This window comes from Heptranchias perlo, chromosome 1 (assembly GCF_035084215.1).
Source record: "Heptranchias perlo isolate sHepPer1 chromosome 1, sHepPer1.hap1, whole genome shotgun sequence".
NCBI lineage: Eukaryota > Metazoa > Chordata > Chondrichthyes > Hexanchiformes > Hexanchidae > Heptranchias > Heptranchias perlo.
Genome location: NC_090325.1, coordinates 137176394 through 137201750, shown reverse-complemented (window position 1 = coordinate 137201750; position 25357 = coordinate 137176394). Strand labels below are relative to the sequence as shown.

At 42.0% G+C, this 25357-nt stretch overlaps 1 protein-coding gene across 8 annotated transcripts in view; it reads right to left on the bottom strand.

Moving 5' to 3' along the window:
• Positions 1-313: 313 nt before the first annotated feature.
• The window catches only part of LOC137326337 (SH3 domain and tetratricopeptide repeat-containing protein 1), a 61760-nt gene continuing 36716 nt past the window's right edge, over positions 314-25357 (bottom strand). For 4 of the 8 annotated variants that reach the window (XM_067991327.1, XM_067991335.1, XM_067991344.1 and 1 more), the window contains 7 exons: positions 23508-25214; positions 19327-19507; positions 15998-16148; positions 12461-12583; positions 9997-10147; positions 2259-2455; positions 314-1106 (listed from right to left, as the gene is read on the bottom strand). In XM_067991327.1, coding sequence (XP_067847428.1) covers positions 849-1106; positions 2259-2455; positions 9997-10147; positions 12461-12583; positions 15998-16148; positions 19327-19507; positions 23508-25214 — 2768 coding nt within the window. In that variant the 3' untranslated portion in view covers positions 314-848. Of the gene's footprint in view, positions 1107-2258; positions 2456-3677; positions 3938-9996; positions 10169-10561; positions 10736-10772; positions 11111-12460; positions 12584-15997; positions 16149-19326; positions 19508-23507; positions 25215-25357 lie in introns of those variants that run through there. The other 4 variants (XR_010964175.1, XM_067991372.1, XM_067991378.1 and 1 more) reach the window with 4 other exon arrangements.

Here is a 25357-nt window from a genome sequence, read left to right as displayed (position 1 = left end):
GGATTAGTTAGAATCCAGTAATTAAAAAAAAACTACTTACCTGGTAATTTTTCTAAACATCTGAGCACTCTTGCATCCATGAAAAAGCTAAACAAAGGTTTCCATGTGATACAAAATGTTTACTTCACAATGCAATTGCATGTTATGTCCTGCCATTTTACAGGGTAATCCCTGGAAGTTAGTGATTGAATTATAGCGTTTTATTGAGATTTTCTCATATGGAAACAGAGTAGTAAATTTAAGTGCCCCTGTATTAACTGCCCTTAGTGGTATTCTATTCACAAATGAAATTGATTTTCCAAGACAAAACTACTGAATTATCCATGAATGGTCGCACTTTAATGAATGAAGCCACAGGTAGCTTTAGTCTACAGCAAATGTGAATCCTGTTAGTCACATGGCCCTGCCATCAACATCATGGAGAAAAGTGGAGAGGGGAAGAATGATAAGGAAAAAATAATTAGACTTTGGAATGATCCTGGCTCAGTTCAGACTGCAACACTGGCACTTCATAATACTGACAAATTCCAACCTCTTAACTGCTGGTGCATCTTAACTACAAACTTGTTCTTTCATGCATTTTGTTACATTGTTCGACCATAAAACTGTACAGAGTTAGAAATAGTTACCTGCAAACATTTTAAAAATGAATTCAGAAACCAACATAAGCTGCAATAAACACTTTTTTTTTTAAGAAAAAGAAAAATACTTCATGGCTCTAAATGGCACGGAGAGTGCAGGTGATCACAGTTAAATAGAAGGAGAAAGTGCAGGTGAAACCTGAAAGGGGACCTTTTGCATCTGAACAGAACGATTCACCTCGAAGTAGCAGAGTAGCCACTTCCTGTTTAAAAGAGGGATTTTGAAGGCACCCGTGCAGTAGTTTTATAATACTGGGCTGGAGATAGATTTAGCCTTCGAATATTAAGTTCGGTGGCAAATGTTCTTGCTTTCTGATAGAAATAGAGTGACATTTCCCGATCCACAAGGAAATTGTGGTAGATAGTGGCAAGTCTAGTGCAGATTTTCAGCTGAGACTTCTTACTGCCCAAATCCATGGCCGCAGCAAGTGCTAAATGGTAGTAGCCTGCTGCATCATATGGATCCTGCAACACAACAACAACAAAGTCAACTAACTTCCTTCAGGTATTGCATTGTATGAATGAAGGACGAGAGATAGTCACGCTGAGGAAAATTATCTGAAGTGGCTCCCTTTGGAAAGTACTGATTAAGTATCAGAGTTTGTAATAGTGCTTTGGGGAATACACATAGGCCAAAGTTTAATGGGAAGAGATAATTTTGTTGAAAATTTCCCACTTTATTGTAGGAATTTCACAACAATTTTCACTGTACTTCAGCCCTCATCTGTGGGATAAGTACTACACTTCAGGACTGAATTAAATGACCACCTTTGCATAGAATCTACAGCACAGAAACAGACCATTCGGCCCAACTGGTCTATGCCAGCGTTTATGCTCCACATGAGCCTCCTCCCACCCTTCTTCATCGACTGCCTGATTTACATTTCTCTTCTGCAAATCCTCCTGCTGGACCTTTGTGTCAGTAATTTCCACAAGGGTTCCCCGATCTCCTGCCTAAACTTTAGCTGAAACCCTGGAGAAACAGCATAAATGGTTACTTACAAAATTTCTCTGGGGTTTCTACCGAAATTACGGTGGGAGATCGGGGATCCCCTGTAAAAATTCTACCCCTTACTGTCTTACACTTTGGAGCAATGGATACATTTATTCATGAAAGATTGGTCATTAATTCCTCCTAGTCTGGATGACTTCATTGAAAATTAAAACATATATGTGCCCTTATGAAGTTTTCCTTTCAAGGGTGGACTTCTGTTCTATTGTGGACAAGATTCTACAGAATCATAGAATGGTTACAGCACAGAAGGAGGCCATTCGGTCCATCGGCCTGTGCCAGGCATTTTTTTTAGATAAATCTGAAAGGTGGGAGTATTAAATCTCATTCAATTAGTTGGCTATTCCAAATATGAGCTACCTTTTATATTTTATTGGAAACATTATATTTTTAAATAAGGTATTTTTCCACCTTTTCTTTGGGCCTTAATATGCTATAAAACCCTTCTGGCCATCCTCAACCAATGCCTCTCTGAAGCCTGCCATTAGGGGATGCCTTGGAGCAACAAGGATAACTTTCCCTCCTTGAAGGGCAGTACATGGTATCTGTACACCCCAATATTACAGTACAGCCATCACTCCACAGAATAATATTACATTTCTTACCTTAAGATCATAGAATGTCATGTCTGCCAGTTGTACATAAACTCTGACATAGTAAATTGCCTCCTCATCAAACTCTAGTGGACAGGAACAGAGGGAAAGTGCCTTCAGGTAAAAGTGTTCAGCCAGCTCGCACTGACCAAGGGACTGATGTACTGTTGCCAGTCGATGATAAGCAACACGTTCATTCAGCATGTCTCCTATCGAACACAGCAATGTATGTAATGAGTGCTTCAGTGACTAGAAAACAATGGTAACAAAAGCAGTGCTACGGATACTGAAAGAGAAAGTAATAGAGGGTTCTCCTGTTTGCAATTTGAAATCGATGTTTTTGATGAATGTGTTGACAGTGTTAAGTGCTGGTGCATATTCCTGCTTGTACACTACAATGGGACCGGAAATCTGTGGCCCTTTCAGCACATTGCTGCCATAACTCCAGCTGGAGTACAATGATACTCAGTACTTGCTGATCACCGAGTCCCAAACTGATCGCCAATGTTTCTTAGTTGTTTCATATCCAAAAAATCCTAAACCATCTTCCTCGTGTACATGATCTGTTGTAAATGCTGTTTGAAGACATTACAAAGCCCGATGGAGTAAAGCAGCAGCACTGCATCAGTTCCTCTTTCCCCCAGCAGTACAGATGAAGAACACAAAAACTTTACATTCTCCAATGTTTATAAAAGCCAGGCATGAAATATTGCCATATACACCAGTTTTTGTGTAAATCATTTACAATCTGAAGTTAATATTAGCCAATTTATCTAAAATTAATTACCAAGCCTCAGAGGTACCTGGAGAAATAACTTTTGTTTTATTACATAAATATTTGAGAGTAGGGTCTCCTCAAAATGTAATAAAAACCTTTGAATTATCCTTCTATGTGTGTTTCTCTGGATACCCCAACAGCCTTGACTATAACTGTCTAATGCACAGTGCAGCAACATCAGGTGCAGTGCAAATAAGGAAGATCTGCATTTGCAGAGGAGAAAGGTGCATTTTCTAGTTGGTAAAAATGGAAGTAGAAATGGGTACTGCAGTGGGTTAGATGCTAACCTTTTACATCTGCAACATGGGTCCAAATCAAGCCCAGACAGATGGGATAAAAGCCTCTTCTGTTTGGATCCTCCTTTGTAAGGGTCCTATGTGAAATGTGTCTAAATCCAGTTCCTAATGCATGGGTCCATAGCACAACACACTGTTCCTTCTTCCAGTTCTGATGAAAAGGTCATCAATCTGAAACTAGCATTTTCTGTTTTTTGTTACAACACTGTCCCTAATTTGGCATTAATTGGCAATCACACTCAGAGACCACAGGTGAGAGAAATGAGAAAATGTCTTAATGGTGCAGTCCAAGATTGGGGTTGTTGCGCACTGTTGTGACAGAATACAGAAAGCTTAACTAATTATGCTACAACTGACCTCGCTGTGGTTGATGCTGAAAATAGGTGCCAGGATTCCAATCACCAAAATTAAAATTCTTCATCTTGATCAGCATAAAATTCATCCAAAAAATGATGCAGGAAAACATTCTTCCTATGTTCACAATGTATGAAGCTTTAAAAACTATCAGGAATTCTTGAAAAGTTTCCATTTGTTTTCAGAAGTGTGATATCAATAGCAGAAAATGAGTCGGATTCCAGGGAAGCATAGGTTTCATTTTAAATTCAACAAATGAGATGCTGAAATAAAAGACTTATATTACAGCACTTTAGCCCATCTACAAATATATATAATTAAAAAAAATTAAGAACTTAGTCAGAAGGTTAATAAAGGCTATGGTTAGGAACATAGGAAGTTCCTTTCATTCTCTTGAGTCTGTTCCAGCATTCAATTATATCATGATCACAGTTTATGGCAGACATCTGGTTTAGCCATTCATCGCCAGATCTTCCTGGATGGCATAAAGCACTATCAGGTCCTGCTCTCCTCTGCCAAAACTGCTCACTATTCCAGGATCCTGGAATGCAAAGATAACTCCCAGCTTCTCTACTCGACTACAGTCTTCGTAAACCCCTCTCCCCTGCCGTCTCACTTCGAACAAGTGTGAGGAGCTCATGGACTTCTTTGTCACTAAGATTAAGACTATCTATTCAGCGGCCTCTGCCGTTTCCCTCCCTTCCCCTATTCCACCAGCCAAACTGCTCCTATAGTTCCCCCCTGCCCTAGCCCTGAACTTGCATCTTTCTTTAGTTTCTCTCCTATCACCCTCATGCCCTCTCCAAACTCATGTTATCCACGAATCATAGAATAGAAAGGTTACAGCACGGAAGGTCGTCATTCGGCCCATCGAGTCCGCGCCAGCTCTACGCAAGAGCAATCCAGCTAGTCCCACTCCCCCACCCTTTCCCCGTAGCTCTGCAATTTTTTCCTTTCAAGAACTTATCCAGTTCCCTTTTGAAGGCCATGATTGAATCTGCCTCCATCGTCCCCTCGGGCAGAGCATTCCAGATCCTAACCACTCGCTGTGTAAAAAAGTTTTTCCCTCATGTCACCTTTGGTTCTTTTGCCAATCACCTTAAATCTATATCTTCTGGTCCTTGACCCTTCCGCCAATGGGAACAGTTTCTCTCTATCTATTCTGTCTAGACCCTTCATGATTTTGAATACCTCTATCAAATCTCCTCTCAACCTTCTCTGTTCCAAGGAGAACAACCCCAGCTTCTCCAGTCTATCCACGTAACTAAAGTCCCTCATCCCTGGAATCATTCTAGTAAATCTTTTCTGCACCTTCTTTAAGGCCTTCACATCGTTCCTAAAGTGCGGTTCCCAGAACTGGACACAATACTCCAATTGTGGCCGAACCAGTGTTTTATAAAAGTTTATCATGACTTCCATATTTTTGAACTCTATGCCTCTATTTATAAAGTTCAGGATCCCGTATGCTTTTTTAACCACTTTCTCAACCTGCCCTGCCACCTTCAACGATTTGTGCACATATACCCCCAGATCTCTGTTCCTGTACCCCTTTTAGAGTTGTGCCCTCTAGTTTATATTGCCTCTCCTCGTTCTTCCTACCGAAATGCATCACTTGAGACCCACCTTCTGCTCCCTCGACCCTATCCCCACCAAACTGTTGACCATCCAATTTCCCTTCCTGGCCCCATATTAACTGACATTGTTAACAGTTCTCTCCCCTCACCTTCATATCTGCTGTCATCACCCCTTTCCTCAAAAAACTCACTCTTGACCAGTGTCCTTGCAAACTACCACCCCCATCCCCAACCTGCCTTTCCTCTCCAAAGTCCTTGAAAGTGTTGTCGCCTCCCAAATCCGTGCCCATCTTTCCCGCAAATCCATGTTTGAACCTCTCCAATCAGGTTTCCGCCCCTATCACAGCACTGAAACGGCCCTTATCAAAGTCACAAATGACACCCTATGTGACTGACCATGGTAAACTATCCCTCCTCATCATTCTCAACCTGTCTGCAGCCTTTGACATGGTTGACCACACCATCCTCCTCAAACGCCTCTCCTCTGTCATCCAGCTGGGTGGGACCCCCATCGCCTGGTTCCATTCCTATCTATCCAGTCGTAGCCAGAAAAATCACCTGCAATGGCTTCTCTTCCCGTTCCTGCACCGTTACCTCTGGAGTCCCCCAAAGATCTATCCTTGGCCCCCTCCTATTTCTCATCTACAAGCTGCCCCTCGGCGACATCATCCAAAAACACAACGTCAGGTTCCACATGTACGCTGACGACATCCAGCTCTACCTCACCACTACCACTCTCGACCCCTCCACTGCCTTTGATTTGTTATGCTGCTTATCCAACATCCAGTACTGGATGAACAGAAATTTCCTCCAACTAAATGCTGGTAAGACTGAAGCCATTGTCTTTGGTCCCTGCCGCAAACTCCAATCCCTCGCCACCGATTCCATCTCTCTCCCTGGCCACCGACTGAGGCTAAACCAGAAAGTTTGCAATTTTGGCGTCCTATTTGACCCTGAGATGAGCTTCCGACCCCATAACCATTTCATCACCAAGACGCCCTACTTCCACCTCCGTAACATCGCCCGTCTCTGCCCTGCCTCAGCTCATCTGCTGCTCAAACCCTCATCCATGCTTTTGTTACCTCTAGACTCGACTATTCCAATACTCTCCTGTCTGGCCTCCCATCTTCCACCCTCCATAAACTTGAGCTCATTCAAAACTCTGCTGCCCGTGTCCTAACTCACACCAAGTCCCGTTCAACCATCACCCCTATGCTGGTGACCTACATTGGCTCCTAGTCTGGCAATGCCACGATTTTAAAATCCCTCCATGGCCTCGCCCCTCCCTATCTCTGTCACCTTCTCCAGCCCTACAACCCTCTGAGATCTCTGCGCTCCTCCAATTCTGGCCTCTTGCACATCCCCGATTTCAATCGCTCCACCACTGATGGCCGTGCCTTCAGTTGCCTAGGCCCTAAGCTCTGGAAGTCCCTCCTTAAACCTCTCCACCTCTCTCCTCCTTTAAGAGGCTCCTTAAAACCTACCTCTTTGACCAAGCTTTTGGTCACCTCTCCTAATATCTCCTTACGTGACTCGGTGTTAAATTTTGTTTGATAATGCTCCTGTGAAGCGCCTTGGGATGTTTTAGTACGTTATATAAATGCAAGTAGTTGTTGTTTTGCAGGAGAAAGTTCCAGATTTCCACTACCCTTTGTGTGTGTAATAAGTGATCCTAAGCTTCTTCAGCAATATAGAACTATTCACAAAGTACAGTGACTCACTGTAAAATGATCAGACTTTTATATCAAACTAATGAGATAGAAGCCCTGTGCACACTGCAGTAAAGACTCTAATAGCATACAGAAGAGAATAGGAAGAGGAACAAGCAGGCACCATCCTTTTAATTGATAGATCTTAGACTCAGCAACCCATTATATAAAATCAATAGCAGGCAAGACTGAACAAAAAGCAGTGTGCTGTGTTTGTAAGTGATTTGAACTGAAATTTATTCTCATACAATGAGTTCCAGATTACTGAATAATCTAATTCTGACGGTGCTGTTTTGTCAATATTCTCCTGTACCATAAGCATTATTTATTGTAAATATATATATAGAGTTCCAAAGCTGCATTATAAATGCTTGTTACATATCAGATTACCTCTTGTTCAATTTTGCATTACTGAATGGGTCTGATATGGCTACAACCTTATCAATAATCTTGGTTTTTTTTCCCACAAAATTAATTTTGAATAGGCAAGGCATTACAAAATTGAAAGTCTGAGGATTGATGCACTTCCATTCAGAATGATTTAAGCCAGTGATTCACCCCCACCCCCTGCACTTCTAAATGTGATTGCAGGTGGATTTCCACATAGATTTTAGTTTCTAATTCTGGAGCCAATTTTCAACTTGAGTATAGGTTTGATGTATATAATTAAAAGGTAACATTGAAAGTTTTTATTAAATTATTTCTGTAAATCTTTGTGTTTATACAAAGGAGTCAACCCTCTGTAGTAGACTCTGTAGTTGAATACCTGAGAGAAGCAGGTCTGCTGCACTCCAGGCCAGTGTTGATCTTTGATCAGCCATCTGGCTCATTGATGGGTCCTGGAGCAGTAGGCCCTTCTCTGACAGCTGAGATTCTTCCCACTTGTTTCCAGATAGCCCTGCAAGCTAATGACCTGATGAGTTGGGTCACCCTTGCTAGATAAGCAGCAGGAGACTAACCTGTGTCCTGTGCTGGGAAGTTGCACGGTTTTAGCCAGTTAAGCGCCAGTATTATCCCTGTGCAAACTTGGGTGTCCCTAAATCTTGGCTCTTACCAATTTCATTCTTTATACTCTAGGATTAACTAAGTGGGGTGTAGGGATATAATGTGAACTCCATATTAGGCAAATTGAAGCTCTACTTATGCAGATTTCTCATTAGTCTGCAGTTTGAGACTTTCAAGCATGGTGATGGGTTCAACAGTGACTACAGTTCAAAAGTACTTAATTGGCTGTAAAGCACTTTGGGATGTCCCGAGATCATGAAAGGCGCTATTTAAATCCAAGTTTTTAAAAAATTTTATGGGTGTCCCAGTTCATAGCTCCCCATACTCTAATTTAGCTCCAACCCTCAATAGGGCATTCCTTACTGCACCACTAAGATACTTCCATTTCCAACATCAGGGCCTGTATTTTAACTCCAAGCTGCGGAGCGAGCGAGGGGTTGGCGGGGGTGGGGGGGAAGGATTTCCAGACGGGAATCCCAGAAGTATGAAATTCCTGGATGTCATGGCAATTTTGACATCAGGACATCTTAAGTTTTCTCAGCAGGCTTCCTGCGCGATAGGCAGCAAGATTGACCGTCTGGCTGCTCGGACAGGAAAGCAGCCAGGGAGCAGATGCCAGGTAAGTCTAAGGGGGGGGGGGGGTTGGGGCCGGACATCGGGGAGGTCGTGGATAGATCAGGGTGTTGGAGACATCGGGCTGGGGGTGGGGGTCACGTGTGTCAGATCATGGCAGGTAAGCTTGTTGGCTCTGGAGGAAACACTCCTGCTCCTTTTGGCCCACAAGCAGTGTAATAGAGGCCTGTTGATCTGGCCCTTCTCGCCTCCTCTTACATGGCGAGAATCAGAAGGCCAGGGAACCCCAGCCCCCAGGAGTTAAAAATAAAAGAAAATCTATTAAAGTGGAGGCCCGCAGCCTCCTTAAAAGATTTTACTGACCACCCGCCTCCTGAGAGCAGGTTGATTACCTGCCCCTCGGCCCACCTCTGTTAAAATTGGAAGTGGGCGGGTTGGAGGTGAGTTGGGGTCAGGTTTTTTAGAATCTTTCCACCCGCTCTCAGCCCACCTGTCCTTATGGTTTAAAATTACCGGCCAGGTATCCATACAGCTTCTTGTTACTTTGTGTCAAATTTTGTGTTGTGGATATGCACTCAGTACAAACCAAATTGAGTCTGCCTCAATTATTTCATGGGCAACCCATATAGTTGGCAAAAAGGGCTTGATTTTAACTCACGAGCAGGAACACGGCAAAGCGAGCAGCCGGCCCGTCCAGGAGTGGTAGCAGCAGGCTCGGGTGATTTTAATGACTGGGCCTCATTAGCATGCCGCTTGTTGACTTCCTAACCAAAACGGCTAGGAAGTTGGCAGGAAGCAGATGCTCAGCCATTAAAATCGGTCAGTAGGCAGCCACCACCAAGGACCCAGTCCCAGTCATAAATCCAGGTCAAGGGAGGCCCAAGGTTTCCTCATGGGGCCCCGAGGAGCATTGTAAACATATATTTTTTTTAATTTGCCTTGCTGAGCCTCTTCTGGCCCTGCCTCTTGTTCCTGGCACGTTTGGCCTGGCAGGGAAGCAATCACTGCTCCTCCGCTCAGGCCTCAAGTTAAAATAGTAGATTGGGCTCTGATCATCAGAGCCCAATCTGCATATTTAAAGAGGACCCGCCGGCTTGGGGTGGATGTCCTTGCCACCTGCAATTTTAAAATTAGTCAGCCAGATCGGCATGGGAATCGAGTGGGCAAGTCCTCCACTCCATTTTAATTGACCCCTGTCCGGTTTCCACTAGGTGGGGGGAGAAAGAGTTAAAATCAACCCCAAAGACTTTCAATCCATCAATCTGTGCTGATTTCAAGCCCAGATCCTGGAGGTGAAAGGATAGCATCCTAATCCATTACACCAACAAGGTTTAATTGTAATCTTTTATTCACAGATGTAAGAGACAACATTGGACCATTCTTACATTCTGCTAGATTAGTTATTGATTCAACCACACAAACATATTATAGAGTGAAATAGAAACAGAAAACTTGGCTTACCAAGGGTCACACTGAGTGTCAGAGCAGTTTGAGCATATTCTAGGGCTTCTGCATAGGTCTTCACACGCAGCAGTAGTTCTGTCAGCTTGTTACAGAGTCTGAGCTGTACCTTTGTGTCTTCAACTTTGATAGCAAGTGGAAGTGCTCGATCCTGTTAACACATACCTGAAATCTGAAAACGTGCTAACTGAATCATAGGTTAATTAGTCACGATGATCTTACAGTGTAACAGACAACATTTTTTTAAAATCCTCTCTATGCTTTAATCTATGTTTCTCATAGAACGTTAAAGGGAATTCGGCCAACAAAGGTTTTATGACTATAGTCTCAAGATCTACTGAAAGGTGTTTTTAAAATTCCATTTTTAAAGACCAACTCCCTACTTCTCCAGCCCATTGATTTAAAAATTAATTCATTCTAACTGCTACCAGTATAAATTAAATTTAACCCTGTTGTTTCAATGTTTAAAGATTGCTAAGTAACAGGCTTTTGCAGAAAAAGAGAAATATCAAAAATTGTATCCAAATTTGATTTATTTCGCACTGCTTTAAACTTAAATGGTGAATTTTACAATTTAGCACTCACAGCAGAAAGCTCAATGCAACGGCAGCACATATCAGGAATTTGGGCAAGGAAGTCAGTGAGCCTGATTATCCAACTAAAATGGACAGAAAATCAAGAACACTGACCTCCGTGTCTAAACTCCTAATATGCGTTTCCATCATGTGAAGATCTGCATCTGGAACATGAATTCACAACATAAACTCCTTAATTCATAAGGGCTCCCAAACAGATTTGACTACAGCATTCAACGATCTGTGTATATCTACAAGTATAGATAAACTTAAAGGAATACGTGCAAAAACTAGAGGGCACAGAATAGGGTAGGTGGTAATGTGACTTTGCATTGAATCATGCAGAATACATTTTAGATCACAAGAATATTGCACTATAATTTAAAAATAACTATAAAGTAAATATGTTTGTGTAGAGTTGAGAAAGTCTGCTCTGCAGTACGAATGGTTCCTCAGCGGCGGCTTTCAGTTTTTTTTTAAATTGAGAAACACAGGTGCAGAACCCAGACCCATAATGCACAGCACCAGCACGGGTTGAACTGAGGAGACAAGATAAATCAAGTTGCAATAGTTAGATGATGCCAAGCTTGGGTTTTAAGATTAAGATGTATACTCTAGGAGGAAGGGAAGACTGAGGGAGGTAGAGTTTCAAAGTTTTGAGCTCCTGGGAAAGGATGAATTATAGGACATGGAGCAATAAATCTTTATTTCAACACAGTGAAGAAAATTGTAAACAATTTTACAACACCAAGTTATAGTCCAGCAATTTTATTTTAAATTCACAAGCTTTCGGAGGCTTCCTCCTTCCTCAGGTAAACATTTACCTGAGGAAGGAGGAAGCCTCCGAAAGCTTGTGAATTTAAAATAAAATTGCTGGACTATAACTTGGTGTTGTAAAATTGTTTACAATTGTCAACCCCAGTCCATCACCGGCATCTCCACATCATGACTACAGTGAAGAAAAGCAACTTTTTTTTTAATTTTCTGATATTTCAGGAGCAGAGCCTGCCATAAAATTCTCCCACCAGCTGGTAACAGAGAAAATTTCTTTAGATCACTGTTTGTAGCAAAATCATAGCAGGTTTATAAAGAACACATATGAATTTGGTACAAATGATGAACATAGGAAATCTTGCCCCAATGCCCTCTTTAAAATTTCCAAATCAAATAAACAACGCATATGGGGCCCTTGGTCTGCTGCTGCAAGAGTGGTGAAGTGGGAAATCCCAGCTGCCAACTGTACAAGATTTTAAACACATCCTAAATCATGGAGACGGGTCATTTAAATAGTCAGGGTGGTTGGATTGCATCTGTAGTAACATAACAAGGCTGCCAGCCCTGCTAATCAGAGTGGCACCATGCCGTTCCGATGGGAGGGCAGAGGCCTGGGAATGGCTAAAAAAAGACACTTATTTTTTTCCTGTTCCTAAGGGAACAAATGGCCATTTTTTTTTTGAAAGGTATTCAGTCGCTTCCAGAACTGATTAACTTTCTCTCAGGTGGTCTTGGGCCTTTACTAGGCCCAATATGGAACTCATGCCAGCTCGCAGTTGCTATGGCTTCTGTTAATGGGCGGAATTCCTGGGGAAGCTCAGGAACTCTCGCAGACACACCCCTAAAGCAATCTTTTAATGTGGTGGAAGGGGTAGGGATGGAAGACTTGCCCATAACCCCCATCCAACTAAAATTTGGGCCAGATCTTACACATGTGGGAAACTCAGTGCATCCGAGTTCCACCCCAAATTTTAGGCCACCAGGTGAGCGTTCAATCCCACCCTACTGGAATCTCAGGCCCAATGCCTTATTAAAAATGTGAAAATATGTTTGAACTTCCAGAACAGCAAAGTATAAGCAGAATCAAGTCTTCTAGTAATACAGCGGGTACTTACCCGATAGAAGGATACAGCTTTCTCTCTGTCCCACGACCCATTAAAAAACACATCCCCCGCTGCTTCAAAAACTTCCATTGCAAACTCCAACTTTTCTGTGCTTACAGCAGCATCTTGTGCAACCTTAATTTTTTTTTTTACAAAATATATAATTTATATAATCAATATTATTACTCTGAGAATCTTGTTAGATTCCACCTATTTTCTCCCGCAGAAGATACTGACTTTTACTAGGTACAGTGCCACAGCTGCTGATAGCTGGCCGATTGCTCACTAAATTGGCCAAATGTGATCCTGAGCAGTGACCCAAAGGCTATTTGACCACAGGGGGCACTGCAGCCAAGGCCTATCTCAACCTCATCCAACATCTAGAGAGGTGTATTTTCCAGCAAAGATCACTATATAGTGATCAAGAGCATGAACCCTGGCTGATTTTTTTTTCATCCCTAGCCTGGGAAGCAGAGAAGGACATAGTACCCCAACTGTCGTCCTTGTCAAGATCAGCTAACTCAGCACAGCCCTGTGATCAGACCAAGGGCTCTTTTCAACTGTATTGTTCAGTTGCACACTGGTTGCTGCATTTACTCATTAACCCATCAAGGAAGCTTATCCTATCTTTTTAAATCATTGGGCACTTCCAAACCATTGCAAACCCACTTATTCAATGTAATCTTAACTGTATAATTGATCAACAATTGTAATACACCATTAAGGGTATACACCAGATAAGCTGTGTATTTATGTTGTAAGATAAAACCTAATTTGTTATTTGAAAGTATAAAATAACAGTTAACAAAAGCTTAGGGCTGCTAAGATTATTGTATTTATAAGTAAACAATTAACAAATGAACATTTACAATAGTGAGCATGGGGGTAGTGACTAAGGAAACAAAGAACAAAATGAACAAACAAAATTGAATTTATATAACGCCTTTCATGACATCAGGATGTCCCAAAGCACTTCACAATCAATTAAATACTTTTGAAGTGTAGGCACTGCTGTAATGTACAGAAATGTGGCCGCCAATTTGAGCACAGCAAGATCCCACAATGTGATAACGATCAGATTAATCTCTTTTAGTGACGTTGGTTGAGGGATAACAATTGGCCAGGACACAGAGAAAAACGCCTTACTCTTCTTCGAATAGTGCCATGGGATCTTTTACATTCACCAGAGAGGGCAGACAGGGCCTCAGTTTAACATCTCATCCAAAAGACACTTAGGGCTAGAATTTCCATGGGGATTCCCCGAACTCCTGCCATAACTTTAGCGGAAACAACACAATTGGCCATTTGCACCATTTCTCTGGGGTTTCCGCCAATCAGCTGCCACGGTTACGGTGGGAAACTGGGAGAAACCCTCTGGAAATTTCTAGTGGTAAGAAATGATCCTGATTATTATGCAATTAACTGCATGAGTCCTAAAGTAATGAATAATGGAACATTTTAGCTTCTAAAATACTACTGACTCAACAAATACATATCCAGATGTAATTAGATTATATTCACTAGCATCACTAATAATGTTTGACTGGATCTAGTAGAGAATGGCATGTGCCACAATAAAAAGATAACCATTTTAATTTTTAAACTGTGGTTTAAATCAATCTGATCTGTCTCCCCCATTTTCTTCCACTCACATTCCATTTTGTTCCCTACAATTTTGGAGCAGATTTAATTTTTTCTTATTGCCTTTTCACAGCCTGACTGAGTTGACTGTTGTATATTATCCAGCACTTTTCATCTTTCCAGCTTTTTAAAATAAAAATCTGTTCACATGCAATTAAACCCACTAGCTGCTTTTTTTTCTAGTAGGATTAGCTCTTTGGCTTTCAGCTTTACGTGTTCTCCTCTCTCCTCTGTTCTGGTCGGCTCCTGTAAAGAAGCCCACAGAAGTTCCCTTTTCAAATTTGAGGAAGGGCCTGTACCTGAAATGTTAACATGGCTTTTCTTTTTTCAGATGATGCTGTGTATTTCCAGTATTTTCTGTTTTTAGTTCAGATTCTTACCATTTGTAGTTTTTTTTCTTATCTCTAGTCAGATCAGCACTGTTTATAATGGGCCGGAATTTGCTGCAACGGCTACTAAGACGACGAATGTCGTAAGACCGTTGTACGCCCTGATCCTCCAGTGGCAAATTTACGCCAGAAGTTTGCTGGAGGAGAAGTGATTAGAATATGCTCCAGCAAGCATAGCAGCAAATTAGAAGTGCCACAGCCAATGGCCAATGTATAGATCCCTCCAATTACGTAGTTTGTAAATTATTCTGATTGCCATCGAGTTTCCATAAGCACTGATCCATTAATATACCAAATGGATTATGGTTATAAAGATGCTTACTAGTGGCAGATTGTAATATTTATCTCTTCTCAAGTTTAGTTGCCTATATTACCACAAAGATTTTTGAAGTTCATTTAATTCTTAAGATAAAATCCGTTTGGAGGACCACCTGTAACAGAACGTAGAGAGATACCCCAACGTGATTCGTAACAAAATCGATTTGTCTTTCAATGTGTATTTAAGTCTTCACAGCATTATAGGCAGATATTTAGGTGTCAGCTTTGGCTCAGTGGTAGCATTCGTGCCCGAGTCAAAAGGTTGTGGGTTCAAGCCCCACTCCAAGACTAGAGCACATAATCTCAGCTGATACTCAAGCTGCAATATTGTTGGAGGGACCATCTTTCAGATGAGTCATTAAACAGAGGCTCCATCTGCCCTGTCAGATCGAGCTAAAGGATCTCATGGCACTATTTTGAAGAGCAGTAGCAGAGTTCACCTGGAGTTGTGGGAAACATTTATCCTTCAACCAACTACTAAAACAGTTTAATTGGTCATTTATCTCATTGCTGCCTGTGGGATCTTGCTGTGTGCACATTCACTGCTGCGTTCCCTACATTACAACAGTGACCACACTTCAAAAGTACTAAATTGGTTATAAAGCATTTGGGACATCCTGAGGTCGTGAAAGGTGCTATATAAATGCAAGTTCTTTTTTCATTGTTTATTTCACTATCTCATGGTAATAAATGGAATGGAGAAAGATAAGGGGATATACAAGCACTCAATGTTATTCTGCTACCATTCATTATTCTATTATACTTTATTGAGGCCATAATTAGCTTTTTGGAGGGAGATTCTGCATTTTATGCTACACAATGTGAACCAGATTATTGTTATCTGCTGATTTGCCTGTACATACAGTATTGCAAAGGTCAGGAATATAACTATACACTGTGGTCCAATTCTAATCCAGGCTTACTGTGAATCATCAGATATCAAATGGGAATAATTAGAAATTTAGCACATCCGTAGGAGATAATCTAAGTGCGATTTCTTTGTCATGGTGGTAATACTGAAACGCTGAACTCAACAGCAGTAAAGTAACAGGAAATATTCCATTACCCTAATGCTTATTAAAATGATAATCATAAGCACATCTATTAAAATTAGTAACTTCAGTCATGTACAAAGTCTTAACTTGATGAGAGCCCATTTGGATCAGCATATCTGCTTGTTTTGGTTTTATTATTATTTTACCTGTATGTACAGGTCCACCAATTCATTCTCTCCCAGAATGTAATATATCTTCCCAGCCTGCAGCCAAGCATACGCTTCTTTCTCCTTTTTCCTCAGATCTATAAAGATTCCAAGGCTCTGTTTGGTATACTCCAGTGCTGATCTGAATGCCCTGAATTCAAAAAGACAAACTTTGTTACAAAACTAGGTGGCACAGCAAGTTACCACACTGCCCTTTCAACACTGTACATGAGCCAACAAAGAGATGAAATGAAAGTCCCCGCTTTCTCCTGGTTGCAACAGTCATACGTGAACTCATTTGTGTTCAATCTCAAGCCAGTTCCTCATGGGACTTGTCACAGCACAAAAATTGCTCATAATTCAACACAAATAAATAGTCAGCCATACCTATGTGTCTCGTCTCTATAAAGTGCATTACAACCACGTTCATGGACTTGTTGACCTTTGATTCTGGACATGAACCTTCAGCTCCTCAAATAGCCAGCGTGTTGTTTCAGCTGCACCTCTACAGAGCAATGCAACTCCAACCAGAGAATTTAATTTTATACTATTTACTTGAGGGGAACAGTAAAAACTAGCAAGGAGTCCTTTCAGAACAAAAAAAATACTCCTTGCACATGTATAATACAGAAGAATTAAGTGAAGATAGATATTGTGCAAAATATAATCAGATTTATTATTGATTTCACTTTTGTGAAATCTACAATTTCAGGACTTGCCTCAAACCAGCAAACCGTTCCCATGCTGGTATTTGGCAGCTGAAGGACAACCAAAAGTATTGGGTGGGTTGGGAGGGGGGGGGTAGAAATAAGAAAAGGTTGATCCAGTTAGAAGTGGAGTACACCCTGGATCAAAATTGAAGTTTTTGAGGCAGCCCTCCCCTTCGATGCCCATTGGGAATGGACAGCATGTCCCCGGCATGCTACTCTGGCGCTTCAGTTATATTGTAAAGGAAGAACAAACTTGCATTTATACAGGACCTTTCATGTCCTCAGGATACTACAATGTACTTCACAGTAAATTACTTTTGAACTATAGTCATTATTGTTTAGTAAGCAGCACTTCCCAAACCTATGCCCTCCACCACCTAGAAGGACAAGGGCAACTGGCGAGAGACTGGAAAGTACTGCAGTACAAAGGGATCTGGGGGTCCTAGTGCAAGAAAATCAAAAAGTTGGTATGCAGGTGCAGCAGGTGATCAAGAAAGCCAACGGAATGTTGGCTTTTATTGCTAGGGGGATAGAATATAAAAACAAGGAGGTATTGCTGCAGTTATATAAGGTATTGGTGAGACCGCACCTGGAATACTGCATACAGTTTTGGTCTCCATACTTAAGAAAAGACATACTTGCTCTCGAGGCAGTACAAAGAAGGTTCACTCGGTTAATCCCGGGGATGAGGGGGCGGACATATGAGGAGAGGTTGAGTAGATTGGGACTCTACTCATTGGAGTTCAGAAGAATGAGAGGCGATCTTATTGAAACATATAAGATTGTGAAGGGTCTTGATCGGGTGGATGCAGTAAGGATGTTCCCAAAGATGGGTGAAACTAGAACTAGGGGGCATAATCTTAGAATAAGGGGCTGCTCTTTCAAAACTGAGATGAGGAGAAACTTCTTCACTCAGAGGGTGGTCGGTCTGTGGAATTTGCTGCCCCAGGAAGCTGTGGAAGCTACATCATTAGATAAATTTAAAACAGAAATAGACAGTTTCCTAGAAGTAAAGGGAATTAGGGGTTATGGGGAGCGGGCAGGAAATTGGACATGAAGCTGAGTTCGGATCGGTCAATGCCCTGTGGGTGGCGGAGAGGGCCCAGGGGCTATGTGGCCGGGTCCTGTTCCGACTTCTTGTGTTCTTTAGATTTGTGGTTGGGATCAGATCAGCCATGATCTTATTGAATGGCGGAGCAGGCTCGAGGGGCCGATTGGCCTACTCCTGCTCCAATTTCTTATGTTCTTATGTTCTAACAGGATGGGAACACCATCACTTCCAAGTTCCCCTCCAAGTCGTACACCATCCTGACCCAGACATATATTGGCTGTTTCTTAATCTACTGGGTCAAAATCCTGGAACTCCCTACCTAACAGCATTATGGGAGCACCTTCACTAAACGGGCTGCAGTGGTTCAAGAAGGTGGCTCACCACCACCTTCTCAAGGCAACTAGGGATAGGTATTAAATGCCAGCCTAGCCAGCGACACCCACATCTCAAGGATACATTTTTTAAAAATGCGACAGGCAATTTTCACACACCAAGGTCCCCATAAGGTGATGAGATGAGTGACCAGTTAATTTGTTTTGCTGGTGTTGAGGGACAAATGTTGGCCAGGACACCAGAAGAACCCCCTTCTCTTCTGCCATGAGATCTTTTACGTCCACCTGAGTAGGCAGACAGGGCCTTGGTTTAAAGTTTCATCTGAAAACAGGCACCTCCAATTTAAGTGTCAGCGCAAGATTATGGAGCAGGACTTGTATCCACAATCTTCTGGCTGAGAGGCAAGAGTGCTATCACTGAATCCTAAATCATGGAGATGCCTCATTTGCATAAGTTTTGGTGCCTTGAGCATCTGCAGCACTTCAGGTCACACTGGAGGTCATAGCGCAGATCAGGCCTGTAGTAGCTCTGAGGCCTCTGCAACCAATAATGTGGTGTGCCTCTCAATGCATGATTCCAGTGAATTTTTTTCTAAATTAAGGAAGTGAATTAGGGAATAAAGAATAGCTGAGGAGAGAATGAGCAGACAGAATATTTGTCCACCAAGTGCTCATAATGTGCTCAAATTGACCCATCTCAGGTCAGTTTATTGACTCATTCAAATATGGGCTATTTTAGATGCCATGTACTCCACTGAGATAGCTACCTGCCAGCCGACTTTTCAGCCAGGGGCCCATTTGCATGCTGGAGACAGATTTTCTGGCATCTGCCAGGGAGTCGTACCAGGTTAGAGGTGTAGATTTGCTGCAGCAGAACAGAGAAGGCAGCTTTAAAGTTTTCTTTCGGCAAAATTTGTCCTATTGTTGCTGGAGTCTACGCAGAAAATCTTTCTACCATTCACTGCACACTGAGGTACAAAACACACTTGTACCAAATTCCTCTATGCAAGGGGGATTATGGCATGAGCACAGCAGTAATTATTATGCTATGTAAGGGTAGTTTAATTTCACAAAATTTGCCTGATGTTTAAAGGATACAATACAAATGGGCACATTAAGAACAAAAGAAAATGATTCTACCATTCACTACACACTAATGGTAGAATCAAATCAGAACAACTAACAATCATCTGGAAACTTAACATTACTAGGCATCACTTAATTGAATCCCTTTACCTTTCAGTTCCCAGAGTGAGATAGAGTTGACTGGTGCTTTGTAGAACATGCCCTTCAAGTTCCTTGTCTGACAGTTTACGAGTGAGGTAAAGCAGAAATTCATTGTAGATGATGCACTGGGCCTCATTAGGTAGGACAGAACTGTAAAACTGGCACAGCAACTGAGTGGCTCGTACTTGGCCTAGATTCAAAAAGAAAAACTGAAGCAGAAAGTATAGAAGGTGCTGGGAACAGAGTCAAGGACATCGGTCTTACTGATTCCTAATATTTACATTCCATACATAAATATTGTAACAGACCCGACAGATTTATTAGGACAACAGTAGCATTAACTAATTTAGTTTAAGAACTAACACGCTGAGACTGATTATTTGATTTGGCAGGCAGTTCTAAACACACCGAAGAGTATCTCACAGTGCATTGGAGAGTTTGTTGAGTAACATTGATTTATTCTTATTAAAATGACATGCACTCTTTCCTACATTCTGTTTCGCCAAGTTGCTGTACACTTCAGACCTGTACGTTTCACCATAAATTTCACCAGTTAATCGAAAGCATGACAGAAGAAATGAAACTTCAAATTCACAGCTCTAGTCGTTCTGATGAACAAGATAGTTAGATCTACATCTTTATCTCTATGTATTAAATTTTGCAGATTAGATATATGCAAACACGGGAACAAGGCCAGCAGAAAGCAATAAGAGATTGTCTGTTTGTACTACTATTCTGACTCTTTCATCCCAAAGCATGTTGAGAAATTAGCAGAAAAAATCTTTGCTAAGACTATTATTGAAAAGTGAGTCCCGGGTGCCATTTCTCTGCTTGTAATATTAGCAGAGTCAACAGTGTTTAATGCTTGAAAACAAATATTGTTTGCATGCAATAATTTGAGATCCAAGTTTTCCACTGAGCTGCTAATTGCTACGTGTTGCCCCTATTGTTAGCAGCCAAAACTGAACGAATGATGAGCCTGCTGTTTAACATCTTTCAAGTGTCATGTCGGCCAGACATAAAATGAGAAAGCGGCAGTCAGTGCTTACTGAACTGGTTTGAGCAGGGATCTTCCTGCCACAGCTGTAAAAAGGCAAAGAAAAGAAAGATTTATAAATCATCAAGATCTGTTTCGTGCAACTGGCTTCACCACGACAAAAGTTCACCACAAACAGCTCAGAGGCTGAACGCTGTCTCAAACACCTTTGTACCTTCATGAAAACTCTCGAGACTTCAGAAGGGTCACAAAGGTGAACAGTTGAGGTTGCCCCATTGTCCTGTGCTTCGCCTGGACAATGAGCCCTTCTTCAGAGAGAGTGCAATCTTTTGTGCCTGTTGCTGCGCTCTAAGCCAAATACTATACGCTGCTATAAGGCAAAAATTACTGCAGTTTATATTGCAAAGTACAAACCATATAACTTGAATGGTGAATGAAAGACGTTGAGAAACACAAGCAATATTGTGCTGATTCTACCTTCCAAATATGTAGGACCCTGAAATTCCACAGGACTTCTCCTGTTCGTGCCATTTTTCTGAAGTTCCATCAGTTCTTTAAGTTTTTCATCAAAGTTATGGCAGGAGATAGGAGAATCCTGTGGAATTTCAGAACCATAGACTCCTTGAAAATGGGCTATCTGCACTTTGTCAGTGATGTTAGGAAGGTGCTTCTCAAAACATGCAGCAAACCCAAACAAAACAATCTCATACGCCTTTTCTGAGGCACCTCTGAATGGTCAAAACAATGGAACTGCTCTGTGAGGATGCCAAATGCCTGTTCAATGACTCTAGGCCTTGAAACCATTGTTAGTCTGTTTTGCCTTCGTGCACGAATAACAGACTGGTGTCATCAGCCACTATTGCAGTGTACTAGCCAGAACTCTCCAGCAACTGCCCATCCAGTTTTCTGCCCCCATGGAAAAGTTTTGCGATACTGGATTGTCTCAGGATGCAAGTATCGTGGCTGCTGCCGCCAAGAATCTTGGCATGAAAATGGACAAAAAGAAATAGTTTATGGTTGCAAAATATCTGCACATTTAACCAGTGAAGTTCGTAACAGAGAACACTACTTCGAGTTATGGAGGGTAACTTGTGGGGTAGAAGGGAATAGTAGGATTCATGAGTTACCATAGACTCCAGGAGATGGCTTGTTTACCTTAAGCAGTTGGAGAGGAATTTCCCAGAATTGTTCCTAAATTACCCTCAGGTTTGTTTCACTTTTTTTTGCCTCTCCCAGAGGGTAGATCAAGGGTGCACCATGTCTGGATGGGTTGGGCTTGATCGGCAATGGTCTTTTCGCGTTGTTCTTTATGTATGTTCATCCCTTAAGGACTGATGGGCCCGATATTTACGGGGAGACTGGAAATTGCTGTAGAACCCGGCAAGGCCGGGGATGTGGGAGTCCAGCCGAACTTAACTGCAGGACCTAATCAGCATTTTTTTCTTCCGTTTCCCGCCCGGCAGCCGGACAAATTGACAGCCTGGGACGGTCCCTGGCAATCTCGGGGGTGGGTGGGGAGAGAAAGATTGGTATTCACAGCAGTGGGGGACAAGAGAGAGGCCACGATTGACAGGGGGGAGGCTAAAGGCTTCCTTGAGGGGCCGGGGTTGGGGGGGTGGGGGGAGCACTCCTGCTCCTCCTGGCCTATAATGGAGTGCTGTAAACCTTGTGGAGCTGGCAGCTCCCGCTTCCCTCACTGCCAGGTTTCCCGACCGCTGGGAAACCCGCGCGGCTTCTGTAAAATTTAAATTGTGCTCCCAATTGCACTGTGGGAGCCTGCTTTAAATATGTCAATGAAGTGTCTGTCTCTCCACGGCACCACAAAACCCGCCAATGTAAAAACGGCAACGGGCATGTACACGGCGTGTTGGGGACGCGATCCCTGTTATTTCATTTTCAATTTCATCCCCCCACCCCAGCTATCGTGGGGAGCTAATATAAAAGTCAAGGAGTCCTAATGATTACATGGGAGCAATCTGTAACTCTATGCACCCCTTGGGAAGTTGGCACTTTCATAAGAGCGCAAGTGTCTGGCTATCTGCCATCAATGCTTATTGTAAAATTGGAGGTACAAGTGGACATGACTCAGAAGAGCCTTGATGACCGTATGGATGCAGCGCTATATAAAGTTACAGCTGCCTCTGAGAAGGTAATTTGTGCCAAACTGGAAGGACTGAGGCGTAGAAAATTTTACGGGGCCCACATTTACAGATCCCTATACATATAACTGGACATGCAAGAGCTGACATGTCACTGAGTTGTACCATTTGCTACGAGATAAACTGCAGACATGTGGAACAGGGGCAGCTCTTCCCATGTTACCATGGCATTAGGCTTTCATGCTGCTGGATTCTCCCAAGCTCCCACAGGTAACATCAGCCACATCAGGCAATCTACAGTGCACACAAGTATCAACCAAATGCTATATTGCAAGGGTGAACTCTTCCATCACATTCTCTGTGGAAAGGGGGCATCGGCTGGGCAGGGCACAGGACATTCACCTGGTTCTTGAGTGTAGGGCATAATAGATGGCACATGTGTGGGCATCAGGATTTCTCATATCAACCCCATGACCTACATGAACAGGAAGAATTTGCACTCAAATTAGTGTTCAGGTGGTATCTGGCCACAGAAACATAATTATGCATGGTAATATTATCCAGAAGTAGCCATGATACCCTCATTATTTGGCTGGCCATGGTGCCTGCAATTTTTGAAGGAGAAGAAACACTCGAAGAATGGCTCTTAGGAGACCAGGCTAACCTCTACATCCATGGCTGTTGGCCCCATTTGAAAAAACCCTAACAGCAGAAGAGCACCTCAGGCTGCCCTCCTCTTTACCTTTCAGTCATAAAGCTCTGACACCTATACACCCAACATAACCTATAGATTGCAACATGAATCATTTCTGCTGAGAACAGTCAAGCTAACTGCCACTGCTCTTTGATCTCTTCACTGCAAAAATGCAGACAACTGGCATTACTCATTAAAAAAAAATGGAGGCTTGCACTGAAACTGTAAAATGGGATTTGGATAGGGTCAACAGCGAACGCAAGTCCCACATGCCACACGCCTACCCCCTCAAAAGGGTCAGCAGAATTTCCACCTTAAATGATAAGAATATATCTGCTTTGATTATGTTAATACACATAGTAATAGATGATTTTGGTCTATAAAAAAGGCAAATACTTACTTTCAATTAGATTTGCTTTCAGTGCAATTAAAAGTGCCCATTCATAATAAAATATCCCATTTTCTTTTAGTTCTTGATCAATGTAGTACTGTCCGAGAATAATTAGAACCTGAATAAAATTTTCATCAGATGCAACATTTTGCAATTCAGAGAAGAGATGTATGGACTTTAAAAGAAATTGTTCTGGAAGACTATAGGCCTTTGACCAAAGCCAAAGCAAACCAAAATTAGCATTGGTAATAGCTTGGTTAAATTTCAGTCCTGAATTCACAGAGATTGATAGAGCTCTGTGGTAGTTCTTAGCAGCTTCCTTGACATTGCTCATTCTTCTCATTGAGATAGCAATCATATTGTAAACAACCCCCTGCTGTACAGGGCAACTCTGAACAGAAGGGGACTCCAGTATTGTGTTTAAAAAGACAACGGCTTTAGCAGGCTGACTGTTCAGAATGTGCAACCATGCAAGAGAAATGAGTGCATCAATCATCTCCTCAGTACTAGTGGAGGCTTCTGTGTTAATGGCCATTTCCATATAATGAACTGCTTTGCCATATATTCCATGCAGTTTATAAATTTCTGACAAGCTAAAGTAAATGGTTCTACTAATGTTGTCCTGTTCAAGTCTGTTTGCTAAAGAAAGTGCCCATTTAAGGTAAGGTGCAACTTGTGTTGGAATCATGGGAGTGACTCTAGCCATTCCATAGAGCTTGGAGGCCCCTTTCATGACAAAGTTTGCACTTTTCAAACAATCAATTAAAGTTCTAGTAGGCTGTAAGCACAAAAGTTTTACACAGCCTATAGCAAGGTTTGGCAGACATTTCTGATAATACAGTGATCCAAGGATAAGATGAAAGTCTAAGGAAGTACTACTTTCTACCATAATGGTGTTCCTCAAAAACTGCAGTCTTTCAATGAAGGGCAATGCATCTTCATACTGTTTAAGATTTATATGAAGTTTAGCTAGAAGAAAGCATGTCCTTGCTTCAGCATGCTCATTTTTTGACAGTACTGCCTTCCTAAAAACATATTTCAGAACTTCAGCTTCCATATCAGTGGTACAGATGTAGTTTGGGATACCCAAGAGTAAGGCTGCAATCTTCTCAAAAATGGCAGAGCACTTCTCTTTGTTTTTCTGTTTCAAGTATATGGCAACAAGGTTTGTATACACAGCAATTAAGAGAAACAGGTCTGTGAATTGTCCTTTCATTAGACTTAGAGCCTCTTCAAAATAAACTCTGGCCTGTGAGAACTTGAGCTTCTTGGCACACATTCTGCCCAGTAGAAAACAGATTCTTGTTTGAGCCCATTGCATCTGTCTCTTTCTTGCTGCCTCCCTTGCCACCTCAAGGTAATGGATCACTTCTTCCTCTTCATTATAGCCATAAAAGGTGGACTTCAGAAAGGAAAAACAGGAGTCGTACAGATTTTTGAAGAGTTTGCTGTATTCCTCATGATCCAAGAAGACCAATAAAGGGTGAAATATCTCAGGATTGTCGAGGTCTCTTGTGTGGCGTATACAGAACAAGGTTTTCTCTGGCTCCTCACAGACAAATCCATTCTTTTTGTCACAAGTTATGGAATCCTGTCCAATAGCTTGCCTCCCATTGTCTGATGTGATATGGTTTTTCTCTTTTAACCCATTTACAGCTTTATTCAGCTTGGCTTTCAACAATTCGATTTCTTGAATACTTGGAGTTTGTTGCTCTCCTGTAAGGAAGTAATAGTTATTTACTGTGAGTAACAGAAGCATTAAAAGCAGAAACCAGCAAATCTTTGGTTCCAGCCTATCCTATAAACACTCTTAAATCACTCTACTATACTGTCGTAATTGAAATGTTCTCATTGTACTA